The 26,664-nt window shown below is 36.1% G+C and overlaps 1 protein-coding gene across 1 annotated transcript in view; it reads right to left on the reverse strand.

Annotated features, from left to right (window-relative positions):
- The window catches only part of PTPRD (protein tyrosine phosphatase receptor type D), a 318,572-nt gene extending 292,346 nt beyond the window's left edge, over positions 1 to 26,226 (reverse strand). The window contains exons 1-3 of the mRNA XM_047096382.1: positions 26,172 to 26,226; positions 25,962 to 26,107; positions 22,469 to 22,610 (exon numbers count right to left, since the gene is read on the reverse strand). Coding sequence (XP_046952338.1) covers positions 22,469 to 22,610; positions 25,962 to 26,107; positions 26,172 to 26,226 — 343 coding nt within the window. The remainder of the gene's footprint in view (positions 1 to 22,468; positions 22,611 to 25,961; positions 26,108 to 26,171) is intronic.
- Between the last annotated feature and the right edge of the window lie 438 nt (positions 26,227 to 26,664).

A 26,664-nucleotide genomic window follows, 5' to 3' on the forward strand; every position in this document is an offset into this window, starting at 1 on the left:
GTCTTTTCTTCCTTTTTCTGGAAGTGTCTCCACAATGTCTATAAAAATAACGCTCTTGAAAATTTCATTAAAAAGACACCAAACACCAAGAAAAAGTAAGTTTTGTTTAAAAATTAGAACAGTTCACAAATCTAAAGTGAATCCTAAGTAAATGTGAAAAGTATTCATTAAAATAACTTTTCAAGAATACATAAATATATGAATATGTAATTTTATTTATAAAACCATTTTTTCAAAATACTATACTTCAGGAGTACTTCAGCAGCATTGATCCTTGCATAGGAGTTTTCATTTTATAAATCTTTATGCATATCTACTTATGGCTGCATACTGACACCAGTTTAAATGAAGCTAACTCTACTTCTAGGTGATAATCCTACAACAATCCTGCCACGCGCAACAAAAGGCCTCTTTAAAGGTGTTTTTAGCATGCTCTGTATGAGCATGGTGTGAAGCAGACAGTAACAATGGAATAAATTTCAGTGCACTATACAACAGATCACAGTGGAGCCACATACTGGTGGGTCTATATGCTCTGACATGGAGACAGGCAAAATACTCTTCTGTAAAAATGAAATCAAACAGCAGAACAATCTATGAAATGCCAGTTAAAGCAAAACAAGATACAGACTATAAACCCAAATGCATGTCTTCCACAGCTACTAAGCTATGGAATACTGAAAAAGATCTGGAAAGATGTCCAGCAAACTGCCAACTCTGAGGAATGAGGTAATAAAATGCACCTTCACTGTTTTACTTTCATGTAGTTTGAAATATTTGCAAAGAAAAGACATTTATGTATCATTTACACATGTTTTAAAATTACAAAGGAACATATCAAAATGAAAATAAACACAAAATTTCACATTATCTTCTATGAAAGACTATTAGCATCGTTTAAAAATTGTCTCCTATGATTACTTAACATTACAACAAATGATTGTGAATCAATAAAGTTCTGTGATTAGCTATAATAGCATTGATAAGACTTACTACAGAGTACTAGATATTATTATTTAAATTTACAACAGGGTTAATATCACATCAATAGCTAAGTTTTCATATGTTTATACTCACCATTCTATCAGTCAATAACACCCTAAGATTTATTTGATTAATAAAGGGATTTATTTTACTTATATCTTATGTGTGTATGAGAGTGTATTTTAGTTTTCTATTATATCCAACACATAATAGTCATTTAACACACATGCCTTTTGAAAAACAGAGTAACAAGCGTAAAAACTACATACACATCAAGACAAAGTTACATAGCAAATGTTTTAAAAAAACAAGTTGGATTCTTTTGTCTCTGAGACAAAGAATCCATTTTTGGATCCATTTTTGGAAGGAGAGGGAGAGAGGGGGGAAAGGGACTGGTCCTATACCTGATACTGACGCTGAGGATATAAACATTACAACACACTGATGCCTTCACCCTAGGGGGGTCAGAGAGTGACTAGTCTAGTGACTTTTTTCCCTTAGATAAAAATAAATCCAAGTGAAAATAAAAGCAGATTAATATATTACAGCATCACAGAATCTCTGACATCATCATGCCATGTTTTCTACCCAAAGCTTGAATCCTCTTTCTCTCCTGCACTCCCAGAAAGTGATTACTCACCTCTACCTCCTAAAATTGCCCTGGTAATTTTCAGGAAACTGAGATCATTCCAGAGTTCTTTCTGGGACCAATCCAAAAATCTGCCACTTTCAGATCCTCATTGGGCTGTCTGAGCTAACATAAAATAAGTCTAATCCCTCTTCTACATGACAGTCCACAGGGGCAACCACCAGCTTCATAACTGGTTTAGTTATTTTTCTTAAGCCCCTGAGGGACCAGAAAAATTACATTTCCACATCTCAGCCCAACTGTCTTCTCTGCAAGAACTTTCTTAAATGAATAGTCTGTTTTCTTAGAAATGGTTCCTATTCAAGGAAGAATATAGTTATTTCCTCACTATTTTCTTTTTCTCTAAAACATAGTAAAATCGAAGCTCTTCATAGTTTGGTAAATCCGGAAGGCGATTAACCAGAATATGAGTTTCTCTTATTTACTTTTTGATATTGTATTATTATCTCTAATATACTGCCTTTTAGACATAAACATGACTTTTTTTTTTTTATTTTAGAAAGAGAGAGATCATGAGAGAGGGCGAGAGGAGTAGAGGCAAAGGGAGAGAATAAGAGAGTCAAAGAGAGAGACTTAAGCAGGACCAGCAAAGAGCCTGACGCAAGGCTGGATCCCACAACCCTGAGGTCATGACTTGAGCCAAAATCAAGAGTCACATGCTCAACCAACTGAGCCACTCATGTGCTCCTCAAATATGACATAATTAATACATTATTAGTAAATATGATTTACGTTTCCAGAAATAGCAATGGTATTACTAGCCACAAATTTTGTCCTGGATTAATTTGTGTGGTATCTTATCAAACTGGATGCAAGCAAAACTATACCTCTCATAAGATCATCAAACCTCTTTTACTCTCATATTACACCAACTGCATGAACTGGTCACCTTGTTTGACATCGGCTGGAAACATGAGTATTGGATGATACAATTATTTTGCAGCTCTGTGAAATGACCATCAAAGGGCCATGAGTATTGATTTGGGGGTGACAAATCCTAACAAGTGGATGGATTCACAAAAATGGAATCGATGAATAATGAGGATTAATTCTAATACAGAAGATAATCACATATTTTTTTTAAGAGCAAGTCAATTCCTCTTCCCTATTTTTATACAATCTTACAGTGTAGAATTGTACGGTAGTCACCCTTATCTGTGGTTTTGTTTTGTGCAATTTCAGTTATCCCTGGTCAACTGCGGTTGAGAAGCAGACAGTCCTTCTTCTGACATTTCATCAGAAGGTCAATAGTAGCATAACACTACATCACAGTGCCTATGTCATTCATTTCACTTTATCTCATCATGTGGGCATTTTATCATCTTACATCATCCCAAGAAAGGTGAGTGCAATACAATTAGATGTTTTGAGAGAGACCACATTCACGTACCTTTTATTATAATATATTGCCATAATCATTCTATTATTAGTTATTACTGTTAACTTCCTACGGTGCTTAATTAATAAATTGCACTTTATTGTAAGTATGTGGATACAAGAAAAGAAAAACATAGCATAAGTAGGGTTCAGTGTGATCTGCGGTTTTAGGCATCCACCGGGGTCTTGGAACATATTCCAATATCCCCTGTAGACACAGGGGGGCTAGTGTACAATGTTCTCATATCCTTGCAAAGACTACTGATGGAAGGTGTTTGTGCAGGGAAAAGAGGGGGAATAGGGGAAACCTGGGACCATGGACATCGAGGATGGCACTATATGACTGAATTGCCTTCAAGGACAAGTACCTCCTCTTCTTCTTGTTGGCCAAAGTGCAAGATAGAGCTGCACATCATTCAGCTCTGAGTAGTCCTCAGGCTTCACAAAGAGTCCACATGGGGCAGGCAGCTCCCCCCAAGGGCCTCAGACTTTCCCACTTTCTGAACTAAGCTAGCTCAAGCCACTTTAGAGGAAAGGAGTGTCCATTCTTGAGACTTCTTTGCTCCTTCTTTTGTTTAGCCTGCAAATTCTTTCTTCATTTCAGGGAAGAGAAAGACTTTTTTTTTTTTTTTAAGCTGCTTCTTTTACTGCCACTATCCACTGATAATGTTCTGGGGGCTTTACAGAGACTGACACCTCAGACACTGTAGACCATTGTGACTCAGCTTAGTCACTGAAGCTGAGCACAGCTGAAGAAAGTACTCAATTAGCAACTCCAGCTTCAAAGGCTATATTATTCTCTCCTCAATACACATGTGTAACTCCCATTAGCATTAATGGGAGCTGTGGGAGCCCACTGCTCAGAGAATATACCTCCAAGTCTGTTTGCTTGATGAGCATGCAATTAAACCTTATGGCCCAAATTTTTCAAAGAGGGCATATTAAGTACACCAAGTATTCATGCAAAATCAAGTGTGCTCACTTTGGGAAAGTAAGCTATCATTTCTATTTAAACATGAAGAAAGAGCTGTCCAAATTAGGCCTACTGTCATTTCATTTATCCTCTTAGATGTAGACAATGGCCTTTCATTGTGCTTTAGGAAAACAGTCACCCCTCTATTATATAAAAGCTTACTTATTTGTGGGGTGCCTGGGTGGCTCAGTCGGTTGAGTGTCTGACTTCAGCTCAGGTCATGATCTCACAGTCTGTGAGTTCGAGGCTCACGTCAGGCTCTGTGCTGACAGCTCAGAGCCTGGAGCCTGCTTTGGATTCTGTGTCTCCCTCTCTCTCTCTGCCCCTTCCCCCACTCATGCTCTGTATTCTCTCTCTGTCAAAAATAAATAAACATTAAAAAAATTTTTTTAAAAAGTTTACTTTTTTGTTTTCGTAAGTATCACTTAACAAACTGGCCTCAGAGATAATAAGACCGGGATGACTTTATAAATTGTTTTAAGTTTATTTATTTATTTCAAGAGACAGAGTGGGGAAGGGCAGACGGGGAGGGAGAGAGAGAATCCCAAGTAGAGTCTGCACTGTTAGCACGGAGCCAGATGTGGGGTTTGAACTCATGAACACTGAGATCATGACCTGAGCCAAAATCAAGAGTCAGATGCTTAACCAACTGAGCCACCTGTGCACCCCAAGACCAAGGTGGTTTTAAGTGAATTTCCTACACACAAAATCCAGCATGGTATCTACATATATTCAGTGCCTTTTTGGGTCTTCTGCTTAACAGCTTTATTATAACTCAAAGTTAGGAAAACACTAACTTGGCATTTAAAACAAAATCAATTAGGAAAATGCTTGCCTCAAATAATAAATGTGTTCTTACAGGAAAATGAAGATTTTCATTCCTTTACCTCATTCCAAAGAGAATGGCTCAAAATTTTCAACATGGAATCAATGCAAATTATAGGTTCAATAAAACATCAATATATTTTAGTTAATCTGTGCTGCATCCATAGTCTTGATCATACCTCCATGGAGAAAATAATTTTGACTGATTTAGTACCATTTGAATCATTCATTTTCTGCTGTTCACACACTTTCCCCCAAAATTTATAAAGAGGGTTATAAATAAGAATCTTAATATTTTATAAAGGAGAGTTAAGCAACATCAAAGGTATAAAAGTGAATTTCTAATCTAGTATTGACATATACTATTATCATGAAATGTCATATTCAGACTTTCTAATTATTTGAGAAATTAAAGTTATTTTAGGTACTGGACCATAATTACAAATCAAACAAATTTCCATGGGCCAATGAATTGTCAAAAAAACAAGTGTCCCCACTAAGCTTACAAGACTGCTGAAATGTTAGGGAACTTTTCATATTTACTGGCAGATGAGTTAGGTAAAAATCCCACTTTTAAAATTTCATCAAATAGGTGGCCTTCATAACAGTATTTTGTATTTAAAATCAACACTTCGCTTTATAAGTTTGATAGCAATCATCTTTTCATGGAATTTTAAAGGCAATGTGTTAAAGAACAGAGCATCTCAGAATTGAACACATCAATGCCTTTGTTCAGATCCTATGGACAACTGAATAAAGAGTCATAAACATAGAAGTGACACTCAACCACAATCTATGTTTAACAGAAATATTGGTGATGGCAGATGTGAAAAGGAATTCACCATTTCTCATCAAAAAGGGTTGTGGATTGTTCCTATCAGATCTAACCTGACTCAAATGGAGATACCCTATTTTCAGTTTATTGCAAACACAGAACTATCTTTCAAGGGAGAGGTAAGACTGTTAGAGTTAACAGAGATAAGACTGTTATTACAGAGGGTGTAGGCAAGTTCCTTCTTTGTTGTTTTGTTGTTGTTGTTATTTGTTTGTTTGGTTTGTTTCCTCTGAATTACTGATTAAACATGCTAACAATTTAGGTGCATTATTAGTCTTCCTGGAATGATTATGTCCTCTGCGTTGCTGAGACTACCTTCGCCAGCTAATCTGAAACTGACCCTGAGCTTCAGCTGGCACATACACAGCCATTTTCTTATTTAGAAATAATCTAGTTGGCAATGGTTTAATTGGGGACTATCAGTGTATAAAATGACATTTATTCAAACAAGCTCAGAAGCACAACCATCCTCTACTCTCTGTAGCTTTTGTCCAAAATATTCATTTTTAAAAATACTTTTTTTTTTCAACCTGGTCCCTCTTCATAAAGGAAATAGATATATTTCCATATGAGAATTCATGACATTTAGGTGACTCTTGGGATGTAAAGTAAATGGATGGCAAGTAATTACAATTATCTAAAATATTTGTGGAAAGAAGGAAGAGAGAGAAGAAAGAAGGGAAAAGGAAGTAGAGAAGGGAATTGTCTGCCATGTGCCTCTGATAAGGGTTCAACTACAGAGTACCCTATTATAATCTGAGAGCAGTTGAAAGTTTTATAGTTCTCAGGAGAACCAACTACAGTATCATTTTGGAGAAATAGATGTGCAGAAAACCTGATAGATGGAAGTTATTATTAGAAATAAATAGGCTACAGCCAAAATCAGATATGTCACTTAAGCAATTTGTAAAGTTTACTCAACATGTTGTCTCAACAAATATTTGAGTGCACACTCTGTGGCACCCACTGTATGGTGCTGGGGATACAAGCATGGATAAGTCAATCACAACCTCTCCCTCATGAGATAAGCAATACCGATTTCATTCCTATTTAAAAATAAAGGACTAAAAACATCCACGTTGCTTGAATTAGAACCACTGATAGTCATTGAAGCACCAAAATAACAATAAACTCTGAGTGAATAAACTTCCATAAAAATAAACATTTCTATATGTGTCTATGTGCAGGCACAAAAAGTTGAATTCAGTTTCTGCTCTTCAACTTCAAACTCTTTTGCAAATTTGCCATTAAAAGGAACATCTGATTGGGTAATTTCAGCACAGAACATACACAACAGGAAGTAACTAGAGAACTAAGGATGTACCTTCTTTGAGTCTTGCTGATTTTTTTTTTAAATACTAACTTTGAAACTGGTAGGTTGTCCCACTTAAAGACCTTGATTTTAAATTGCCATTTCTTTTTACACCCAATTAAATTGTCAGTGTAATGAAGAATTGTCCAACTGAGTTGAACTGTGAGGATCTTCTCACTGCTGCTTTCTGTAGTCTTAATTTGCAGATGCTTTGGCCTAAAATAAGAATTTAAAGTCACCTCCTCAACAATAAGACACATAAAGCTTCTACCAACTGCTGTTCAAGACAGACAATGAAAGAACGCTTACTTCACAAAATGGCCCTCAGTGGGGTACAGCAAAGAGAATATTTTCCTATACTAGTAAGATATTTGCACTCTGAAAAAGAGATTACCATGCCCCCTATTCTCAAATAAAGATTGAATAAAGACTAAGTACAAAGGGCTTGGTGTTTTCCAATTACCTCAGCAATTCTAGTAACTGATAATATTCGAAAAGAATAAACAAACTGAATCTGGGCTATTCATTTTCATGAAAACATTGTTTACAAAGTCATGATTCTTTGAACAATTTTCTTAGTGAAGGAGAACTATTTTCTTGTTAGCTTATCAGATTGATAGTAAGGGATCTTGGTAAGTTCCATCAACCAGAGGTTTTAAAGAGAACATCAACTCAGTTCCCACAATTCACATGACTAACACTGACCTTCTAACTTCCTATGGTTGCCTCAGACCCAGATTTAGGAAGCACCTTTGTAATCAGCCTTTGGGATCCCTAAGTCTTCCTTAAAGTGAACACTTTTTAATGCATTGTTAATGCATTTTCATTGCATCCATCTCTTACATTCTTTTTTTTTTTTCATCTCTTACATTCTTACATCTGTCTCTTACATTCCACACCATCCCACCCTTTCATGTTGTCACCACTCTCTTTCTACACTTGTTAAGGAGAAACTCAAGGATGATGACTAAATGTCCCTAAACAACCAACCCAGTGGCCACTCTTCCTACCATTAAGATATTTTTCACACGTTCTGATTCCTGTAATAGAGACCCAAAAAATCAATCCTTAATACTCACCCATGATACTTTACACTCAACTGTACTCTTTGTAATACAGCATCACAGAAGAACATGAAGTAGTCAATAGAGAAAAGGATTTGGAGTCAGAACACCTAAATAGACTCCATTAAGTATCTATGATATTTTAGTCAGGCAACTTCTGAACTTTGGTCCCTGTGAACTTGGACCTTTCCTTACTAGGCAGTCAAGTATTTAGCAGCCTTGTCTTTCAGGGTTAAGGATCTTTCTGGATCTAACAGAGGGAATGCTTACATACTAAAATTCATACATCCCCAAGCTGACCTCCATGCTTGGTGATTATTAATTCTGCAGGAAATCTTCTCTTTTTTTTTTCCTTCTTTTTTCTTATTTATCTATTTATTTATCCAATAATAAAAAAGGACCTTTTTAACCCCTGAATATCTTTTAAATATTCATTTCATAGAAGAACACTTTAAGGAAACAGCCCCAACCACTCCTGCCCTTCTCATTATCTCTTCTTTTACAGAGAAAAAATATGTATTCTCACAGAGAATAAGCTTAGAAATTCAGTTGCTAAATATTAGTAATTAATGACACCAAACATTAGAACTAGATTATATTCAAATTATGAATATGCAGTGTCTTGCAGAAAAGACTATTTTGCCTCAGTGATGGTCATGGTGGTGATATTCAGATGGAAGATGCAATAGAAAAACCAGCTTTTTAGAATGAAGGAATAAAAGCATTACCAGGTTAAGTTCAGTTAATCCCTGTGTAAAGTGTAGAGTGTACCTGTTACCAGAGAGAGCAGTCTGCATTCACTGCATGAGTACTATTGTATGGTAAAAAGAAGAGGAAAGAAAAAAAGCTAAGATATTCTTCATAAACTTAAAAATTCAGGATTATAAACACTAGGCAAATCCTTTTAATTCTGTGCCAATCAATGGAGGGAGAGTCAGGAAAGACATTAGCTCTTCTACATTAGATTCACATCCACGCATTGATGTGGACAACAATTTTCCCTTAGTTTTATCTCAGTGGCAGAGCCAGATTTTGTAAAATCTGAAGTTTATAAAATATTAGATACCAGGCCTACTTTATAAAAATGAAAGCAAAGATATTACTTTCACAAATTTTAGAAAAAAAAAAAAACCACACAATCAACTGAATATACTACTGGGCCCTCCCAAGCAAGCAAGGGCCTTGACACTGAAGCTTCCTTAGCTCCAGAGTAAATCTGTCTCTACCTCAACTCCACGCCAGATCACTTCCCCTCCACCACTCTCAACAGATTTTCTGGCACCCGAAAACAGCAATGGTTTGGTGGGGTTCTCTGACTAAGGATTTATCACTGAAGGAGACAAGAAGAATGGTCCCTGAGCTTGATCAATGCTGTTTACATGTAGTTAGCAAGGCTTGCTTAAAACATACCACATCGACATTTTTTGTTTCTTTTTAAATTATCAGAGCCATATTTTAAACATGTTGATAGGAAATTAAGATAAGACTAGCCCAAACCCCAGTCCTTCTGGCTAGCATTAAGCATCCTCCTTGGCTCTTTATAGCGGGTTTGTGGTAAATTATTGTGAAAAATAATTTAACTCAAAGTGGACTCTTTCTCCTAGGGGATGATTTATCTGTTTGTAAGCTGAGATGAGGGAATTCCATTTGCTGTTGAGCCAGTGAGGCTAACTTTATTAATGCATCCTTGCTGCAAAGATTCATGGGACCCCCCTCCCCTCCTTGCCCAGTAAGTCAGCTGTAGCACTCCTTGTCAGTTTACAACAGGCTGGGCAATACCTGGAAATTCAGAGCTGTCATCATAAGATATAATGACATGCATAAAACCAGAATGTAAACGGAAGATCCTTTAGGGTACGGGGCTCTGACTCAACTTAGGCCTTACGAGGCAAAATACCTATGAATGTAAGAATGTTCCTGTTTTTGAGTATATGCTAATGGCTTTTCCTCTAAGGTAAAAACATCTAACCTCCCGTTTTTGTTAATAAATAAATATTTTATTATGAAAATCAATTTTGTTTAATGAAGTCTTCTGAGGGAGAAGATGTTTTAAGATATTTTATTAAAATCATTTCATATTTAGGTCTGCCTTGTCATCTCCACCTAGAGCAAAAAGGAGTCATAAAAAATGGTAAGTGTAGCCATAAAAATTTCTTTCACTATTAGTTGGGAAAGAAACAAATGGGAATATTACTTTGAAGGTAATGACTTACGTTTTTTTACTGCATCATATTTTCTCAAAACCCAAGCAAAGTATATCCCAAATCATACTACGAATAAAATATAATTTTCTCTCAGAACACTTTTCCTCTTCAGAAAAAAAAGATGAGTTTAATTTTTCTGTCAGCTGAAGCTTCATGTGTCAAACACATCTTATATTTCAACAAACCTTACTGTCATATTGATGGAATACTCAAGGAGACATTAGTTCTTACACAAGTACTAGCTTAGAAAGGTGTAAGCGGAATTCTAATGAACACACTTCTAAAAATATACTTCATTATCCTCAACCACAGTATTATATGTATAATTGCCTTTCATTTTTAACCAAAATTATGGTTTCTTGTCAGAGATTGTAGCTTCCTTGAAGGCAGGTGGTGGTAAAGTTTGTTCCATCTTTTTATTCCCAACCCTTAACACAATCCTTATGGAATAAGGGAGAACCATATTATCAAATGAATACGTTCATGAAATAATATAAATTGCATCTTGTGCACTGTGTGCTTATACTAAATGTCGAAACAGCATATTCAGTTATCAGTAATTTTTGAGGTGTTTTTTTAATAAAACCTTAAATGAAGTAGTTCTGAAATAAAAAAAAAATTAGAAACTTCTTTGTTAAACTTGTCATTTGTTCACTCAGTCAACAAATATTTATTGAAAACTTGCAACATGTCAAGCATGGTGCTGCGTGCTCAATCTTAAACCAGACAAAGCCCTGACCTCTTGAAACCTCCAGTCTAAGCATGGAGATAACTGTTCTAAGGATAAAAGAAAAGCTTCATCTCTTTTTCTCTTAAATACACTCCCCAATCACTTACAACAGGATGACATTCAAATTTCAACTACTCTGTGGAGCCAAAGAGGTCAAATGGTGGCTCATACATCTGAACAACAGGATTATTATTTAGTGGACAAGGCAGCCTGACTTAACAACTATAAAATTATTCATTTTTATAGGCTTAGAAAGATAGTTCTGCCGGCATCAGAAAATTCTACTTCACATGTATGGCAATGATTTTTAATCAAAATAATTTAAAATTAACTATTGGTAATTATAATAATAGTACTGGTAGTAATAATATTGGTGAGGATAATGATATTCACATTTACTGAGTGCCTGGCACTTTGCTAGAAAGCTTTATGTGGATCATCTCCTGTATTCCCTCTTTCTAGTTTAGGTACTAGATTTTCTTACTATCTCCACTTGACAGATAAAGAAGCTGAAGCTCAGAGAAGTTGAGAAATCTGCACATAGCCACAGAGCAAATTGTGATTTGAATTTGAATGCAGATCTGTCTGCTGGAAGAACCTGAACTCATAACCACACCTGCCATCACCTGCTACACCAAAGGTGGTAGCACAGATCATGTAGAGTACAAAAACAAAAACCAACCAAACAAAACCTTTTTCACTACCTCTGTAAATATTGACATGATGTATGAAATATTCTTGTTTCTTCTAAAATATATAACTAATGATGCTGCATTTTCACAGACATTAAAGACAAAAAACAATTATAGGTTTTCATCTGTTCTGTGACCTATGGCAGTCCAGATGTCACAGAACCAAGGTCATATTTTAAGTATGACCCTACTCGGACATAGGCAATCCAAAAATTGACTATTAGTTACCAGCGTACAAGCGTTCCAAACACCATGGGAATATGTGTTAATACAATATTAGGCACAAATGTAAGAGGGGGGAAAAAAAGAAGCTAAAAATTCTTGGTATTTCATATTAAAGGGCACTGCACCAGTACATAATCTTCAGTCATTCCAAATAACTTGGTAACACAATACATAGTTTCAGGCTTTCCTATCATCTTATTTTCATGTACAAAGTTGATTTTTAGTCATTTGCACAACGCAATGTTTTATAAGCCAGAGTAAACTTCTTTGCCAGGATTGTTGATCTTCCCTTTCCATCACAGTAGCCATGCATTCATTTAATGAACATTTACTGAATTACTATGTGCCAGGCACTGCCCTAGATGCTGAGGATTCAGCAGTGGACAAGAGGTCTGAACCAAACAGTTCTACTTCAAAGAGATAATTAAGGGAGAAGAAAGGAAATGACCATTTTTCAGCAACTTTTATATTTGAATCACTGTGCCACATGCTTTACACATGTATGCCACTAATTTCTAAAAACAATGCTAAAAACATAGGATTATTCTCCACGCTAAAGATGAGGAGATTTCTTTATAGATTTTGGATACTAGAACTCACCAAACTCCACACCCGAAAAAAAAATCCAGTGAAGAAATGGGCAGAAAACATGAATAGACACTTCTCTAAAGAAGACATCCAGATGGCCAACAGGCACATGAAAAGATGTTCAACGTGGCTCCTCATCAGGGAAATATAAATCAAAACCACACTCAGATACCACCTCACGCCAGTCAGAGTGGCCAAAATGAACAAATCAGGAGATTATAGATGCTGGTGAGTAGGTGGAGAAACGGGAACCATCTTGCACTGTTGGTGGGAATGCAAACTGGTGCAGCCACTCTGGAAAACAGTGTGGAGGTTCCTCAAAAAATTAAAAATAGATCTACCCTATGACCCAGCAATAGCACTGCTAGGAATTTACCCAAGGGATACAGGAGTACTGATACATAGGGGCACTTGTACCCCAATGTTTATAGCAGCACTGTCAACAATAGCCAAATTATGGAAAGAGCCTAAATGTCCATCAACTGATGAATGGATAAAGAAGTTCTGGTTTATATACCCAATGGAATACTATGTGGCAATGAGAAAGAATGAAATATGGCCTTTTGTAACAATGTGGATGGAACTGGAAAGTGTTATGCTAAGTGAAATAAGTCATACAGAGAAAGACAGATACCATATGTTTTCACTCTTATGTGGATCCTGAGAAACTTAGCAGAAGACCATGGGGGAGGGGAAGGGAAAAAAAGGTTAGAGAGGGAGGGGGCCAAAACATAAGAGACTCTTAAAAACTGAGAACAAACTGAGGGTTGATGGGGGTGGGAGGGAGAGGAGGATGGGCGATGGGTTTTGAGGAGGGCACCTGTTGGGATGAGCACTGGGGGTTGTATGGAAACCAATTTGACAATAAATTTCATATTAAAATAAAATAAAATAAAATAAAATAAAATAAAATAAAATAAAATAAAGTATGAGGAGATTCAAGTTTAGACTTGGTAATGTATCTAACATCTTAGAATCAGAAACAGACTCAACATAAACCCATGTCTGTCTGGCTACAAAGAACATTCCCATTCCATAGCAGAGGGTTCCCTCGGTTTCAACAATCTCTTTTTGAAATTACCCTTCTGTCTGCACTGATTTTCTGGTTCTCAAATTCACCCTCTATCCTATAATGGCCATTGGAGTAATGATCACTTTCTTCCTTTATGTGTAAAGTGAGATTAATTCCTGTCCAAATGGTGCATCATATGTGTTTACCTAACCATATCTAGTCATCCTTCTTTATATGTATACATTCATGCCACAAATATTTGTTGGGGGCCCAGTAAATGCTAGGAATATTTCTAGGCCAGAGAAAAATGTAATGGAGCTTATACACAAAAGGGGGAGGTACATAAAATAAGTTTCAAGAAATTGAGTATAATTTCACATGGTAGAAAGTGCAATGAAGCAAATTAAACAGGTCATGCATACACTATATATAAACACTGACCGTACAACACACACACATGTATATATGTGCACAAATATACCTCCCCAACAGAATTTCTGGTTAAACTATACAATGTCTAACTACTTATAATTAATAACTAATTTTATTAAAATCCATAAATTTTTATGACACAATATTTTTCTATCATATTTGATTTTTCTGGTTGCTGATAAATGACAGATCTGTGGATACCCATGGAATTAAATGAACACACACACACAAAGTGTGCGTGCCACTGAAAACTGTTCATATTGATTTTCTAGTCTCACACATGATAAACAGCTTCATTTTTTAAACAGTTCTTTTGGTGTTATACTTTAAAAATATGTAGGATCTCTTCTGAGAAAACCCTCACTGATAACAAATTTATAATCTGAACATACATATCATCAAGCATGAGAAAAAATTTAATGGGGCACATTTATGATCTATATCTATTAGAAAAAAACATTTTTTTTTTCATTGTGTGAAAATAAGTAATGCAAGGGTGAAGTTTAACAATCAAAGATAAACCTTAAAGATACAAAAAAATAAGGCATGGAAAGTTTTGACATGTAAGTTAAAACACAGTTTCATTTAGAAAGATCACAGATAAGGTAGTTTTTAAGTTGTCCTGTTATTTAATAAAAACACATTAAGGGGGCGCCTGGGTGGCTCAGTTGGTTAAGCATCCAGCTTCGGCTCAGGTCATGATCTCATGGCTGGTGAGTTTGAGCCCCACATCAGGCTCTGTGCTGACAGCTCAGAGCCTGGAGCTGGCTTCGAATTCTGTGTCTCCCTCTCTCTCTGCACCTCCCCCACTTGCGCTCTTTTTCTATCTCTCTCTCAAAGATAAATAAACATTAAAAAAATTTAAAAAATAAGATAAAACATAATAAGAATATTAGGATGTATGTCACCATACCTGTGTGGCATTAATTCACAAGTTACTGTTTTTTAATAAAAGAGGTTACATGCTTTTTTAAGGAGTAAAAAGTATTTAGGATTTTGTATGTATTTAGGATTTTGATAATTAAATCCGAGATGGAACAGTTGGTATATGTATGACCTAAATCCCAATAAATTATGCATGTACAACTTTTAAAACTACATCTTATTTAGTAGCTTAAAATCAAACTAATTTGAAAGCCAGGAAACTGATATTTTTTAATTGTTCAAATGATATCAGTGAAAGACAACCAAATATCCAGTTTTAAAGTATAAACATCAATTATGTATAAAGGACTATGAATTGTATTACTTTAAGTATTTTAGCAAACCTCTTTCCAAATTTCTACTCATAGAGACAGATTATGCTAATTTAGTCACATGATTTCTCACTTGTATAGTTTGCTCTCTTTAGCCAATGAAGTATGTCCCAAGCTCATTTTCTTCTACTATTACTCTTTTTTACTTCTACTCTACTCTCACCTACTATTGTTTATACCCACCTGTGATGGTTGATTTCATATGTCAACTAGAATGGGCCATTAGATGCCCAGATATTTGGCCAACGCTTATTCTGGATATGTTTGGATGAGATTAACATTTAAATCAATAGTCCCAGTTAAGCAGATTGCCTATCCTATTGTGAGTGGATATCCTGCAATCAGTTGAAGGTCTGAATAGAATAAAAAGGATGACCCTCCTCCCAGTAAGAGAATTCCTCCTGCTTAATTGCCTTCCAAAAGGGACGTTAGCTTATTCCTGTCTTCAGACTCATCCTGAAACCTGGGCTTTTCCTGAGTCCCAAGCCTGCTGACCTTTAGACTATCATCAGCTGTCCTGGGTCTTCAGCTTACCGACTCACCCTGCAGATCTTGGGAGTCTTAAGCCTTCTTAAAAACATGAGCCAACTTCTTATAATAAATCTCTTTATATTCCATTTCTCTGGAGAACCCTAATATACCACTCCTATCCACTGTCCAAATATTTAATAATTTCTTATCTATGCAACTATGTTCATGAAGCTTTTCTGTATTCCTCATACTTTCTCACACTAGTTCTGCCTGATAAAATCCTATATTCTTTAAGCCTCAATTCAGAAGTCTCTTCCCTCCCATGATGCACCATCAATGTAGGACTTTTCCACACTTTTGACACCATGGCACATTAGTACTGTTGTCATTTATGTCATGTTTGTCTGTGGCTGATCAGCTGAAAGAACATTGTTCTTCCAGGAAAATATCTTTTATAACTACATCAAAAGTAAATAACCCAAGGGCTACAGTACATAGTCACATCATAATAGAGCAGGGCTTAGTTTTGACTGGGTAAAACCCAAAGAAAATCTTAGCTGTATGACCAAGAAAGAAAAAAAAAAAAATCATTCCAAACTCTCTAGACCTTGGTTTCTTACATCAAAAATAAGAGATAAGGCTAGGTAAACACTAAATTCCCTTCCAGCTGGACATTTCCATAGTGCCATTAACAGCCAATCAATAGTAAGTACTCACATGACTTAATATTCATTTTAAAATAGTTAAAAAATAATATGAAGGCAAAAGAAAAAAAAATTGTTCTCACTTAACACTAAAATCTCACTTGAGATTTACAAGTGCACTCATTCTCTCTGAGTCCTTTAAGACATAATCCCAGGGTGGAAAAACTAGTGATAACAATCCAAAGAAAGCGGCATCATGCATCACCAACACAATAATCCTTAAAAGACTGACCACAAGGAAGCAGGAAAATGTCTCAGCTCACAAATGCACTTTTTCCCAAATATTATTTGTTTTTTTTTTTTAAACAAAAATTTTTTTAACGTTTATTTTTGAGACAGAGAGAGACAGAGCATGAACGGGGGAGGGGCAGAGAGAGAGGGAGACACAGAATCGGAAACAGGCTCCAGGCTCTGAGCCATCAGCCCAGAGCCCGACGCGGGGCTCGAACTCACGGACCGCGAGATCGTGACCTGAGCTGAAGTCGGACGCCCAATCGACTGAGCCACCCAGGCGCCCCAAATATTATTTGTTTTAATGTCTCTCCTTACAACGGTCCCAAGGACCTGTGGGCATGGGCTCCTGCCTTGGTGAACACTAACACGTAAAGAACAGCTATTTATAAGTTCTTAGGACCACAAGTCCAAAAGTCAGAAGTTTCTGTGTACTTACGTGGCTTTGCCCACCACCTCCTCTTTTCCGCAAGGAAGTAGAGTACAGAGGAAGGCTTTATCATGTTGTTATCAATTTATTCCAACTACGCAACTATTTTATAAGCCTTTTCAAATAATCTTCACTCAGTACCATAATTGTCAGCAAGTTTGTTCTGTGTTGGCCACCCTTCCTTTTGTTTCTGTCTTTCATAAAAATCCTTTTGTGTGACAGTCAAGCAGCTGTGCTTTGTTCTTTAATGTTCCTAGCCTGGATCCCCAGCCGAGACCACTTTATAACATAAACAGCAAAGTACCATTTTCACAGCGGGGACAACTGTGTTCATCTTCAAAAAGAGGCATTAATAAAATGAGACTGTAATGAACATGCTAATTCTGATCACAGGGTACTGCACAATGGTGGAGAGAGGCGACTGCTTTCTCCCCGAAAGATTGTAAAAGTTGTTGTTGTTTTTTTAACAACTGCCATAACGGCTTACATTTTTTTGAAACCGACATATTATGCAAACATTTCTCTCCATTTCCCAATGAAATGCCTTCTCTGTCTCATGCAACTGCTCACTGTGTGTTTTACTATCTCAGTAACAGTCACCTTCAGGAAGCATATTTTTTCCATCTTGCAAGAACTGGATTATGAAACAGGCATGTCACTGAATCTAGAAAACTAAAGAAAAGAGATCTGAGTGATCCTAGTCCAATGTCTTTGGCTTCTCTGTGCATGTGAAGATAAAAAAAAAATAATAACAATAATAAAAATGAAGATGGAGGAGGAGGAGGAGGAGAGGGGGTAGAAGAGGAGGAAGGAGAATAAAATGAACAGGAAAGTAGGGAAGTTAACACATTTGTTCAAGATGCCACAGCTATGTTGGGACAAAACTATAGTTGGAACTCAAATTACCTATGATTACAAAGTGAGAACTTTGTATTTTGTCTCATGTCTTGATGGTGGCCATTCATAAAATACGATGCATTTGCGTGGAGTAAACATTAAGTATTGCTTCATAAAATATATCTGCAAAACTAGGTAATTAGATTGTGTAATATTTGCTTAACTAACTTTATAAAAATTTAATGTTTATTTTTGAGAGGGAGAGAGAGAGAGAGAGAGAGAGAGAGAGAGAGCAAGCAGGGGAGGGGCAGGGAAAGTGGGAGACACAGAATCCGAAGCAGGCTCCAGGTTCTGAGCTATCAGGACAGAGCCTGATGCGGGGCCCAAACTCAGGAACTGTGAGATCATGACCTGAGCTGAAGTCGGATACTTAACCTACTGAGCCACCCAGGTGCCCCTTAACTAACTTTTTCAGACAGCAATTTTACTTTATTTGTGTTGTATGAAAAAGATAGTCTCCTTTAAGTAGGTAAGAGCAACAGTATTATATATTAGACACTGTTTTGTTGTGGTAGTGCTAGTGGTATTTTGGGGGGCAGTGCTATTTGGGAATGGACAAGTCTCCAAAAATAATCCACTAAACTTAAAAGAATAATGTATTACATGCTGTTTTGGATGCCAATAATATGTGTATTTTCTGATTACTGCTTAAAAAATATCTAAATTCTAGAAACATGACACTTAGTTACATGCAAAATTGGTAATATCTCATTTTCTCTGCCCTGGTGCTGGTAACATGTATCTGAGATAACATTTTCAATTACATTTATCATTATATGAATTTATACTACAAGACTTCCCCCTAATAATCTTTGGCCAGTAAGAAATTACGACCAGTGAACCAAAGATTCAGAAAGAACTAAATCCATCTGGATAATGATCCTCTTCTTAAAATACCCTCTCTGGTCCTACTCGTGCCCTTGAAAGCCTAATTTGTAATCTAAAGTCCTTCAAATTCTATAATTAGGTAAGTCTCAGCCCTTAATAACCCTTCAGTGGTATCTGAAGCCTTCAGTTAAAGTTCTGCTTAGGAGGGAAAGCGTGTATGACAGATATGCTCAGTGTCCTAAAGTACTACAGAAAGAGGGAATTGGTATTTGCCTGTGTCTCCACATGCAGGGCAGCCAAAAAAAAAAAACAAACAAAAATTAAAATATGACCTAGAGGCCATAAGTACTGCATCCAACTCCATATTCTCCTACAACTTCTTCTATGAACTACAGTGCACAGTGTATAAATGGTAATTGCCTAAATATCTCATTCCAGGGCATGTTCAGCCTGAGCTTATAGTTATCATTCCTTATGAAAACAGTTTTTCAGAGCTAGGGCAATTTGAACAGAGCTACAGAGGGAAACTTTCCCCTGAAATACTCCCCTTAATGCACACGGGTGGTCAGAGTATTGTTTCAATGTCTTCTGCATTAGCCACACAGTTCAGATGTTTAAATCTCCAATTAATTAGGTTCTCTAGTAGCCTGTATGAAATAAATTAGTGATCTCCATCCAGTCCACTTAGACAAAACCCATCATGACAGTTGGCACATTTTTGGCATTGTCAGCAAAGTAGGGAAACAGTAAATGACCCATATGGATGAAATGGGCGTCTGATGAGGGCCACTGATTGAAAGTATACAGCAGGCTGATCCAACTGCAGAGCAGAGAACTTGAGTATCTACCAAGGTGATTTCCAAAAGCAAGTGAACTTAAAATGGGCACAAAGCTCACCAGTGGTAGTAGGAAACTCTTCACATTCATTTCAACTAACTGTTCACCTTACCCATATTCTATGAATGTGATTATGCTACTGGAATATTTTTTCAAGACTATCATTAATGGAATTATGATTAGTTATTTGGAAATTTTAAACAAAGAGGTAGCCCTCGGAGACAAAGATAATTCCCAACCCCATTTATTTCATCCCACAGGGATATAGGAAAAGTTTTCTATTTTAAGTTATGTTTAGACTAGTTTTCCATTATCCAAAATACCTTTGAGTTTTTCTCATGAAACATTTCCAAAACTGCTAAACATAGCCTTTAAAAAAAAAAAGGTTTAACTATCTTTACTAGAATCATAAATTTTCAGACAAATGCACTTACATATGACAGATATTCACATAGAAGTTAAGATCATATTAAAATGTTCAAGTGTATTTGTTTTATGTGAGAGCTAGTTGAATAAAAGTAGATCAGCTGCGAGGCAGGAAAATACAAATTCATGTGAACATCTAAGTACAGTGGTATTTTACTCCAAGTTTTGTTAATTTCTTCAACACATGCATGAAGATTAAGTCAAGCCAAATGACTGTCATTGCTTCCTTTTAAGGAGTGAATTGAAGGAAATAGGAAGTGTTTGTGATAAATTTTACTTTACCATACCTTTGTAATACACTTTCTGCATAACAGCATTAGTTCTAAACTAGGTGAAGAAATGAAGATTAAAATGTAAAAAGAAAATCAACAAATTAGTCTGAGTTTGCTTCAGATATGAACACCTGAAGAACTTATTCTACAATGTTCACACCTACTATCTAAGTTTATATGAACACATATATGGATATTCACATATGTATATATATTTTGTAGTAAATGTTACAAACAGTTTCTAAGATTCCTTCCAGTTCTAAAATCTGACTTCCAACTCCCATGCGTTCTTTTTTCCCCCCTTAGATCTTATTCTTGCCTGAGAGATTTTAGTCTTTCCATTATCTTTTCAAATATTTAAAATGCATTTCTTTCCAAACTCATTCATATGGTTCATTATCTGCACTTCATCAGATCATAATTTCTACTGTCATTGATTGCGCTTACTGTCCTTCATGAATTAGAACTGGCTTTCATGCTTTAGAACTGGTAGTTATGAGCCCATCTGAGAATGAATGACCTTGTCTAGGGTTGTATATCCTGAGTTGTGGGAGCATCTCTGTGGGGTGAGTACCTACAGGGCTGCCTGTTTCACACTGTGTGAGAGTCACTGTATCTGACCAGTTTTGATGTTTGATTCTAAGTTCTGAGGATGGCACCGTAGAAGTAGTGCTAGAATTCTCACCTTTATGCAGAGAGCTGATCTAGCTCTTCTTACTTTCACTTTATTTTACGTAGGCCTGTGTGCTGCAGAGCTAACACACCAGCCATAAAGCATATGGTCCTTTTGGTTATTATCTTGGCTTATGAGATTATAAATTGTCTATTCTCTGGAGATTCTCTCTTTGTCTATAGCACCTGGAAACTTCTTTCTTGTTTGCAAGCCTAATCATGCATTTAATTTTATTTTCAGATATATTTTATCAACATCTAGATGTATTTATAGGAGGATGAGAGCACTGTATGTAAACATAGCTTGTCATAATGGACAGAAATGTAGCCCAAATCTGACTTAAGTTTTTTTAAGCAGCGTTCTGTTATGCTCATTTAAAAGATCTATATCAAGTTGGTCAGTATTTCTCCTGAGACTTAGTAACATATTTACATTATTTAAACATTTTGGGGGGAGCCTGGGTGGCTCAGTCAGTTGAGCATCTGACTCTTGATCTCAGCTTAGGTCATGATCTCATGGTTCGTCAGTTCAAGACCCGCATCAGGCTCTGTGCTGACAAGGTGGAGCCTGGTTGGGATTCTGTCTCTCCTTCTCCCTGCCCCTCCAACTCCTCCTCTCAAAATAAATAAACTTCATCTTAAGAAAGTCTGTTCTCATAAGTAGTGGAATTAAGCAAAGTGAGGTTCAAAATAAATAAAGAAATAAAATTGTGTATGAGAAAAAAAGAGATAAAGGCACAGGAGTATTAGTTTGGAGAGGTCAACTACCAGTAAGCTAATTCAGATGATATTCTTATCTCTACACAAAATTATTGACTTATAGACATATAACAGCCTATTATTAATCACTAGCCTTTATTCTCTAGTACTGCCATTCTAAGGAAAGTCTAGAAAGTAGGTACACTTTTAGTACTGGAAATTTGGGAAGTCATTTCATACTTTGGTCAAACTGCATAAGCCACATAGCTGAAAACACATATGGGGACACACTGTTTCCACTCACTTTGCCTTAACAGATGCTAGTTGAAAAAATATAAAAGGGTAAAATAAAAACACATTTTTTGACATAAAGAAGAAAGGTGTCTTTCTTTTTCTCAATTCCTCTGTTTAAGAGGAACTAATCTTTAGGTAGAGGACGCTCCTTTAATTTTGCAAACATCAAGGTCAAACGTAGTAATCCGCAGAAAGTAGTTCCCAACCTTGGTACAAAAAAAATCCATACATAAGCAATGCTAACATGCAAAAGACTAGCAGGCCCTGTTTCCTTTCGAGGCACAGTACCAAAAATCACAATATCTGGCATTGGAAATCAGCACTTCTCTGTGATTTTCTTTTCTCTCCCTGGTTAGGATTATTTCAAGACTCGTGAAAAAAGGCACCCACTCTGTTTAAAGGCTTTACCCTTATAAACATTGTATTTAAATTCATTTCCCATTTAACTGTCATGACAATCCTACTCTTTTTAGTGGTCCTAAAAAAGAACACCAGGGATACAGAATTTCAACAATGACACAGGCAACAACCTTGTATTTGATTACTTACCACGCAAAACTGTGAGTCTGGTGGATACACTTATTTCTCCCACGTTATTCGAGGCCACACATTCATAAATGGCCTCATCCCGCGGAGTCCGTAAGGGTTGTATTCTGAGAACTGATCCAGATCCATCATCAAACTCTATTACCTATTAGAGGAGACAATAGCTGTCACAGGTGTTGTTACAATCGTCTACCTCTCAACTAAACCTCTTAATACAGTGGTGAGCCAGTTTTTAGGCTCAGAATCAACACAGCAGCACTTTAAGACTGAATTTTGATACACAGCAGCAAAACAGAGTAATTGGTTTAATTTAATGAATCTTCTTCTGAACAAGGGGAAAGACATGCAGCTACAAATGCAAAGTCTACTGAAAACCATTGACAATGTACTCACGGAAATAGTCTAGTATGTGTATCCAGGGGAATTTGACCCTATTAATTTTGCAAGAGACTTGCTGCTATGATGGATAACTTTCTCAAATTATTCTGTCTTTGAGAGCACATATAGATATGTGGATCCACTCAATAATTGGACTGTTAGGTGAAGACATAATGTGTGCCACCAGAGATAGGGCTGCTCGTTTAAAGTGTTTCATCCTGAACAGTATAGATGAGAAAACCATGAAGAGAAACTGCATAAATCTAATACTTAGGCAGCCAACGAGATGGCTTTCACAACCCAAGAGACTGATGGCATGCATTAATTTTGCCATAAATCATTGCAGTATTTGTTCTAGCTTAGCGTTTTCTGCATTTTTAGGGCTTTCTTGCGGTAAAATGGAGGCTTGCTTCACCGGGCAGAAAATTAATGTACTAAAGAGTAAGCCTGAATTCACTATCATTATGGACTGTACTCTGAAACAGTTTAGCAACCCTAGATATTTGTCAGCTAATTCAAGAACTACTTAAAAATGATAATGATGATGATATTGATAAACATGAGTACAAAACTGTGTAGTCCTCTACTTATCTTTTCTATAACTGCACTGTGTTCTTTCAGCTGCTCACTTAGTTGCTGTGCTTTCTGGTTTTAGTGTTTTTGTTTCTGTTTTGTTTTGTTTTGTTTTTGGCATTTCCCTGTGACTAATACTTCCATGTGCCTAAATTATGAACTGAGAATGCCTTATAAATACATTTATTGGGATGCTCAATCCCAGATTTTGTGTGTAAATGTGTTTATGTCAACATATAGAAGAAAGAGATTGGATGTTTTTAAAATATATCAACTTTAAGTACTTTCTGCATTCCACTTAATGTTTTAAATTCACAAAGATAGCCAAAATGTACCACTTCTCAATGCACTATGATTTATTTTCAACTCTATTAAGCATACATTTTAGAATGAATCCACTATGCATCTTGGGAGTAAAAGGTTTCATAGTTACTGCAATCTTAGCCAACTGTGTCATAAGTAAAAATACGTATATACTTATAAACATCTCACAGCTTACTGTAGAGAAAGGCTTAAACATCCTTAATGGCAATTTAAATTTTGATTTTTTTCATTGAGAAATAATTGGCAAATATCACTGTTTAAGGTGTAAGTCATATAACATGATGGTTTAATTTACAAATATGTGAAATGATTACTACAATAGGTTTAATTAATATCCATCATCTTACATAGATACAATAAAAAGAAAAAAATTCTTCCTGTGATAAGTCTCAGAATCTACTCTCTTAATCACTTTTGATTAATTGTTTTACTGTGTGCTTACATTTCTGAACTATTTCCTAGAGTTAGACCAATCCTCTTTCAACAAACAACCAATATACTACACATTGGGCTAGTGCTGTAATTTCCAATTTGAAAACCTTCTTTAATACCCAGTATCAATTGTATACCTACTCTAGGCCAGACATTGTATTTACAACTGGAGATAGAAGAAGAGAGTTCCCTTAGAGTTCTCCCAGATTTTATAAACTAGCAAAACAAAAAAATGCATATATACTATTCCAGGTTTTAAAGATTTCAACCCAAGACTCAACACTATTTGATGTAGGTGCTTCATGTAAAAATAATTAATTTTCCTTGGCTGTGTTTATATGACTCTCATTAGGAATTATATAATGAGCAGAGCTCATGCTTTGGAATGTTTACTATTAAGTTTAATCTTGGTTACAATATTTTGTCAAGAAGCTATTGTCAACAGGAAGTATGATGTCAAACTCCTCTTTAACAAAAAATGAAATTTCATTTAAACTAAAAAAAAGTACTGAAGATCACATACACACACACACACATCACTTTCTACATGATATAAGAACTATTTCTCAAATCTTAAGATTTTTTTATGTTTAAATCACTGTAGGTATTTGATTTTCAAACAAATGTAATTTTACATTTATCATTTGTAAACTAGAGTGCACATTTCAATTTTTGGAGGTATAATTAATTATACCCTTTATGCATTTGGACCATTTACTGCTCTGTGAAAAGTGGTGAAAAATGAGTAAAATAAAAATGTTCTGAATTTTGTACTTGCTATGTTTCTTTTAACTAGAAACGGCCTTTAATTTGCTAAACTATTCATTAAGCTATGGAGTATGTCAGAAACTCAGGTAAGAGAAAGTGACTTTTACAATTTGGGGCAGTTTGGACATTTTGGTATTTTCTAAGAATCAAGCACTCCTCTTTAAGTCTTAAATCTCAGGCATGGTATTGTGTGCTTCTTCCAATTTTCCTCTGCAAATTTCTGTACCATTAATCTCCTTAAAAACACCCAAAATAATATTTGAATTATGCTTCATAACCTTCAACACACTGAGCTTTCCTGAGTAATTTGTTTAATAGGTTTAACTGCAATATCAACCTGATTGGGTATGTTCTTCCAGAGTAGTGCTTAGACTAACACACTGGAGCTAATCTCTCATTTTAGCTTATGGTACTTGTAAAACACAGGTGTGAGGTGTAGTGGACAACTTCATTGGCTGCCCAGTATCCATTCCCCTTCTTCCTTGTTATATGCATCTGATTTCCCTATAGGAAAACATTGTCCCCTCATTCCAAAGCCATAGAGTTGGATGGAACTGACCCCATTCCCAGCAACAGAGGTAGGTTCAGATGAAGTTAAATTAGTTGGCCTGTACCATCCAGTTGTCTATCTACAAGCTTGTCCAGGGACAAGCACATAATTCAATAAGAGCTGATAGCATAGGAAGTTGTCACTCATATTATAGACTTGGTTGTGAGAGGATGTGAGACTCCCATATTGCAATTTTGAGAGGGAACAGTCTGAGGATGAGGCTAACAGATGGATACCAGGAATACTTTGAGCCGGGTACAATTAAATACAAAAGTTAGTCACCTGAACCCCCCAAATTCCCTTTTAGAAAGAGTCATTTAGAATTAAGTTTTCCAACACAAGCAACAAAAAGAATGCCGTATCTCAGTGATTACAGCACTTTATATCAAGTAAAACAAGCAAGTAATATACAAACCAAAGATATAGTGGATACATTTTCCCCCCAGAGAAACAGAACAATGGACCTAATACCTCAAATCTCTGATTGCTGACTTTCTTTCCTTTTTTGTTCCAGACAATTTTAGGTCTTGGGTCTCCTGTAGCTTGGCAAATGAAAGAGGCAACTCCGCCAGAGACCCCTGTCTGGTCAACAGGAGTTCTTGTAAATCTTGGAGGTGCTGAAATACAAAGAAATAAACATGGCAATTAGATGGAAAATTGAAACACTAAGCATTGTCCTACTGCCATTGCTGTCCCCACAGCCCTCCACCCCAATTAGGCCAATACATATATACATACGTACATGCACACACCTGGATTACAAAATTAGAAAAGCAATTTTTACTTGTAAGGGTAGCTTAAAGGGGAGGGAGGTAACTTTCTGGTCAAGTTATCTGGTAATGCTTTTATTGCTGAAATCTGTATTAAGGCAGAGATCCAATAACATCTGAAAAGCAACATCACACATTAATTTTTATTACCAGTATAAAAAAAATCCAATTTGTCCTCTGTAACAAAATGAGCTCATCAATCAAAGTGAGTAAAATTTTAGCTCTTTGCTTTGATGCTGCTATCAGGGCACTGCCAGAAAGCAGCATTGCCACTGGTAAGCCATTAAAATTAGTGACATTTAAGGGAAATTCTAGGAAATTATAAAGGGAAAAGAAATATAGCCCTGAATTAGAAGGTTTGGCAAGAAACAGAAAGAGGGAAAAACGGTAAAGTGACTCTCTAA

This window comes from Lynx rufus, unplaced genomic scaffold (assembly GCF_022079265.1).
Source record: "Lynx rufus isolate CCGP_SWC_20201006 ecotype Redwood Valley unplaced genomic scaffold, mLynRuf1.p SCAF_10, whole genome shotgun sequence".
Classification (NCBI taxonomy): domain Eukaryota; kingdom Metazoa; phylum Chordata; class Mammalia; order Carnivora; family Felidae; genus Lynx; species Lynx rufus.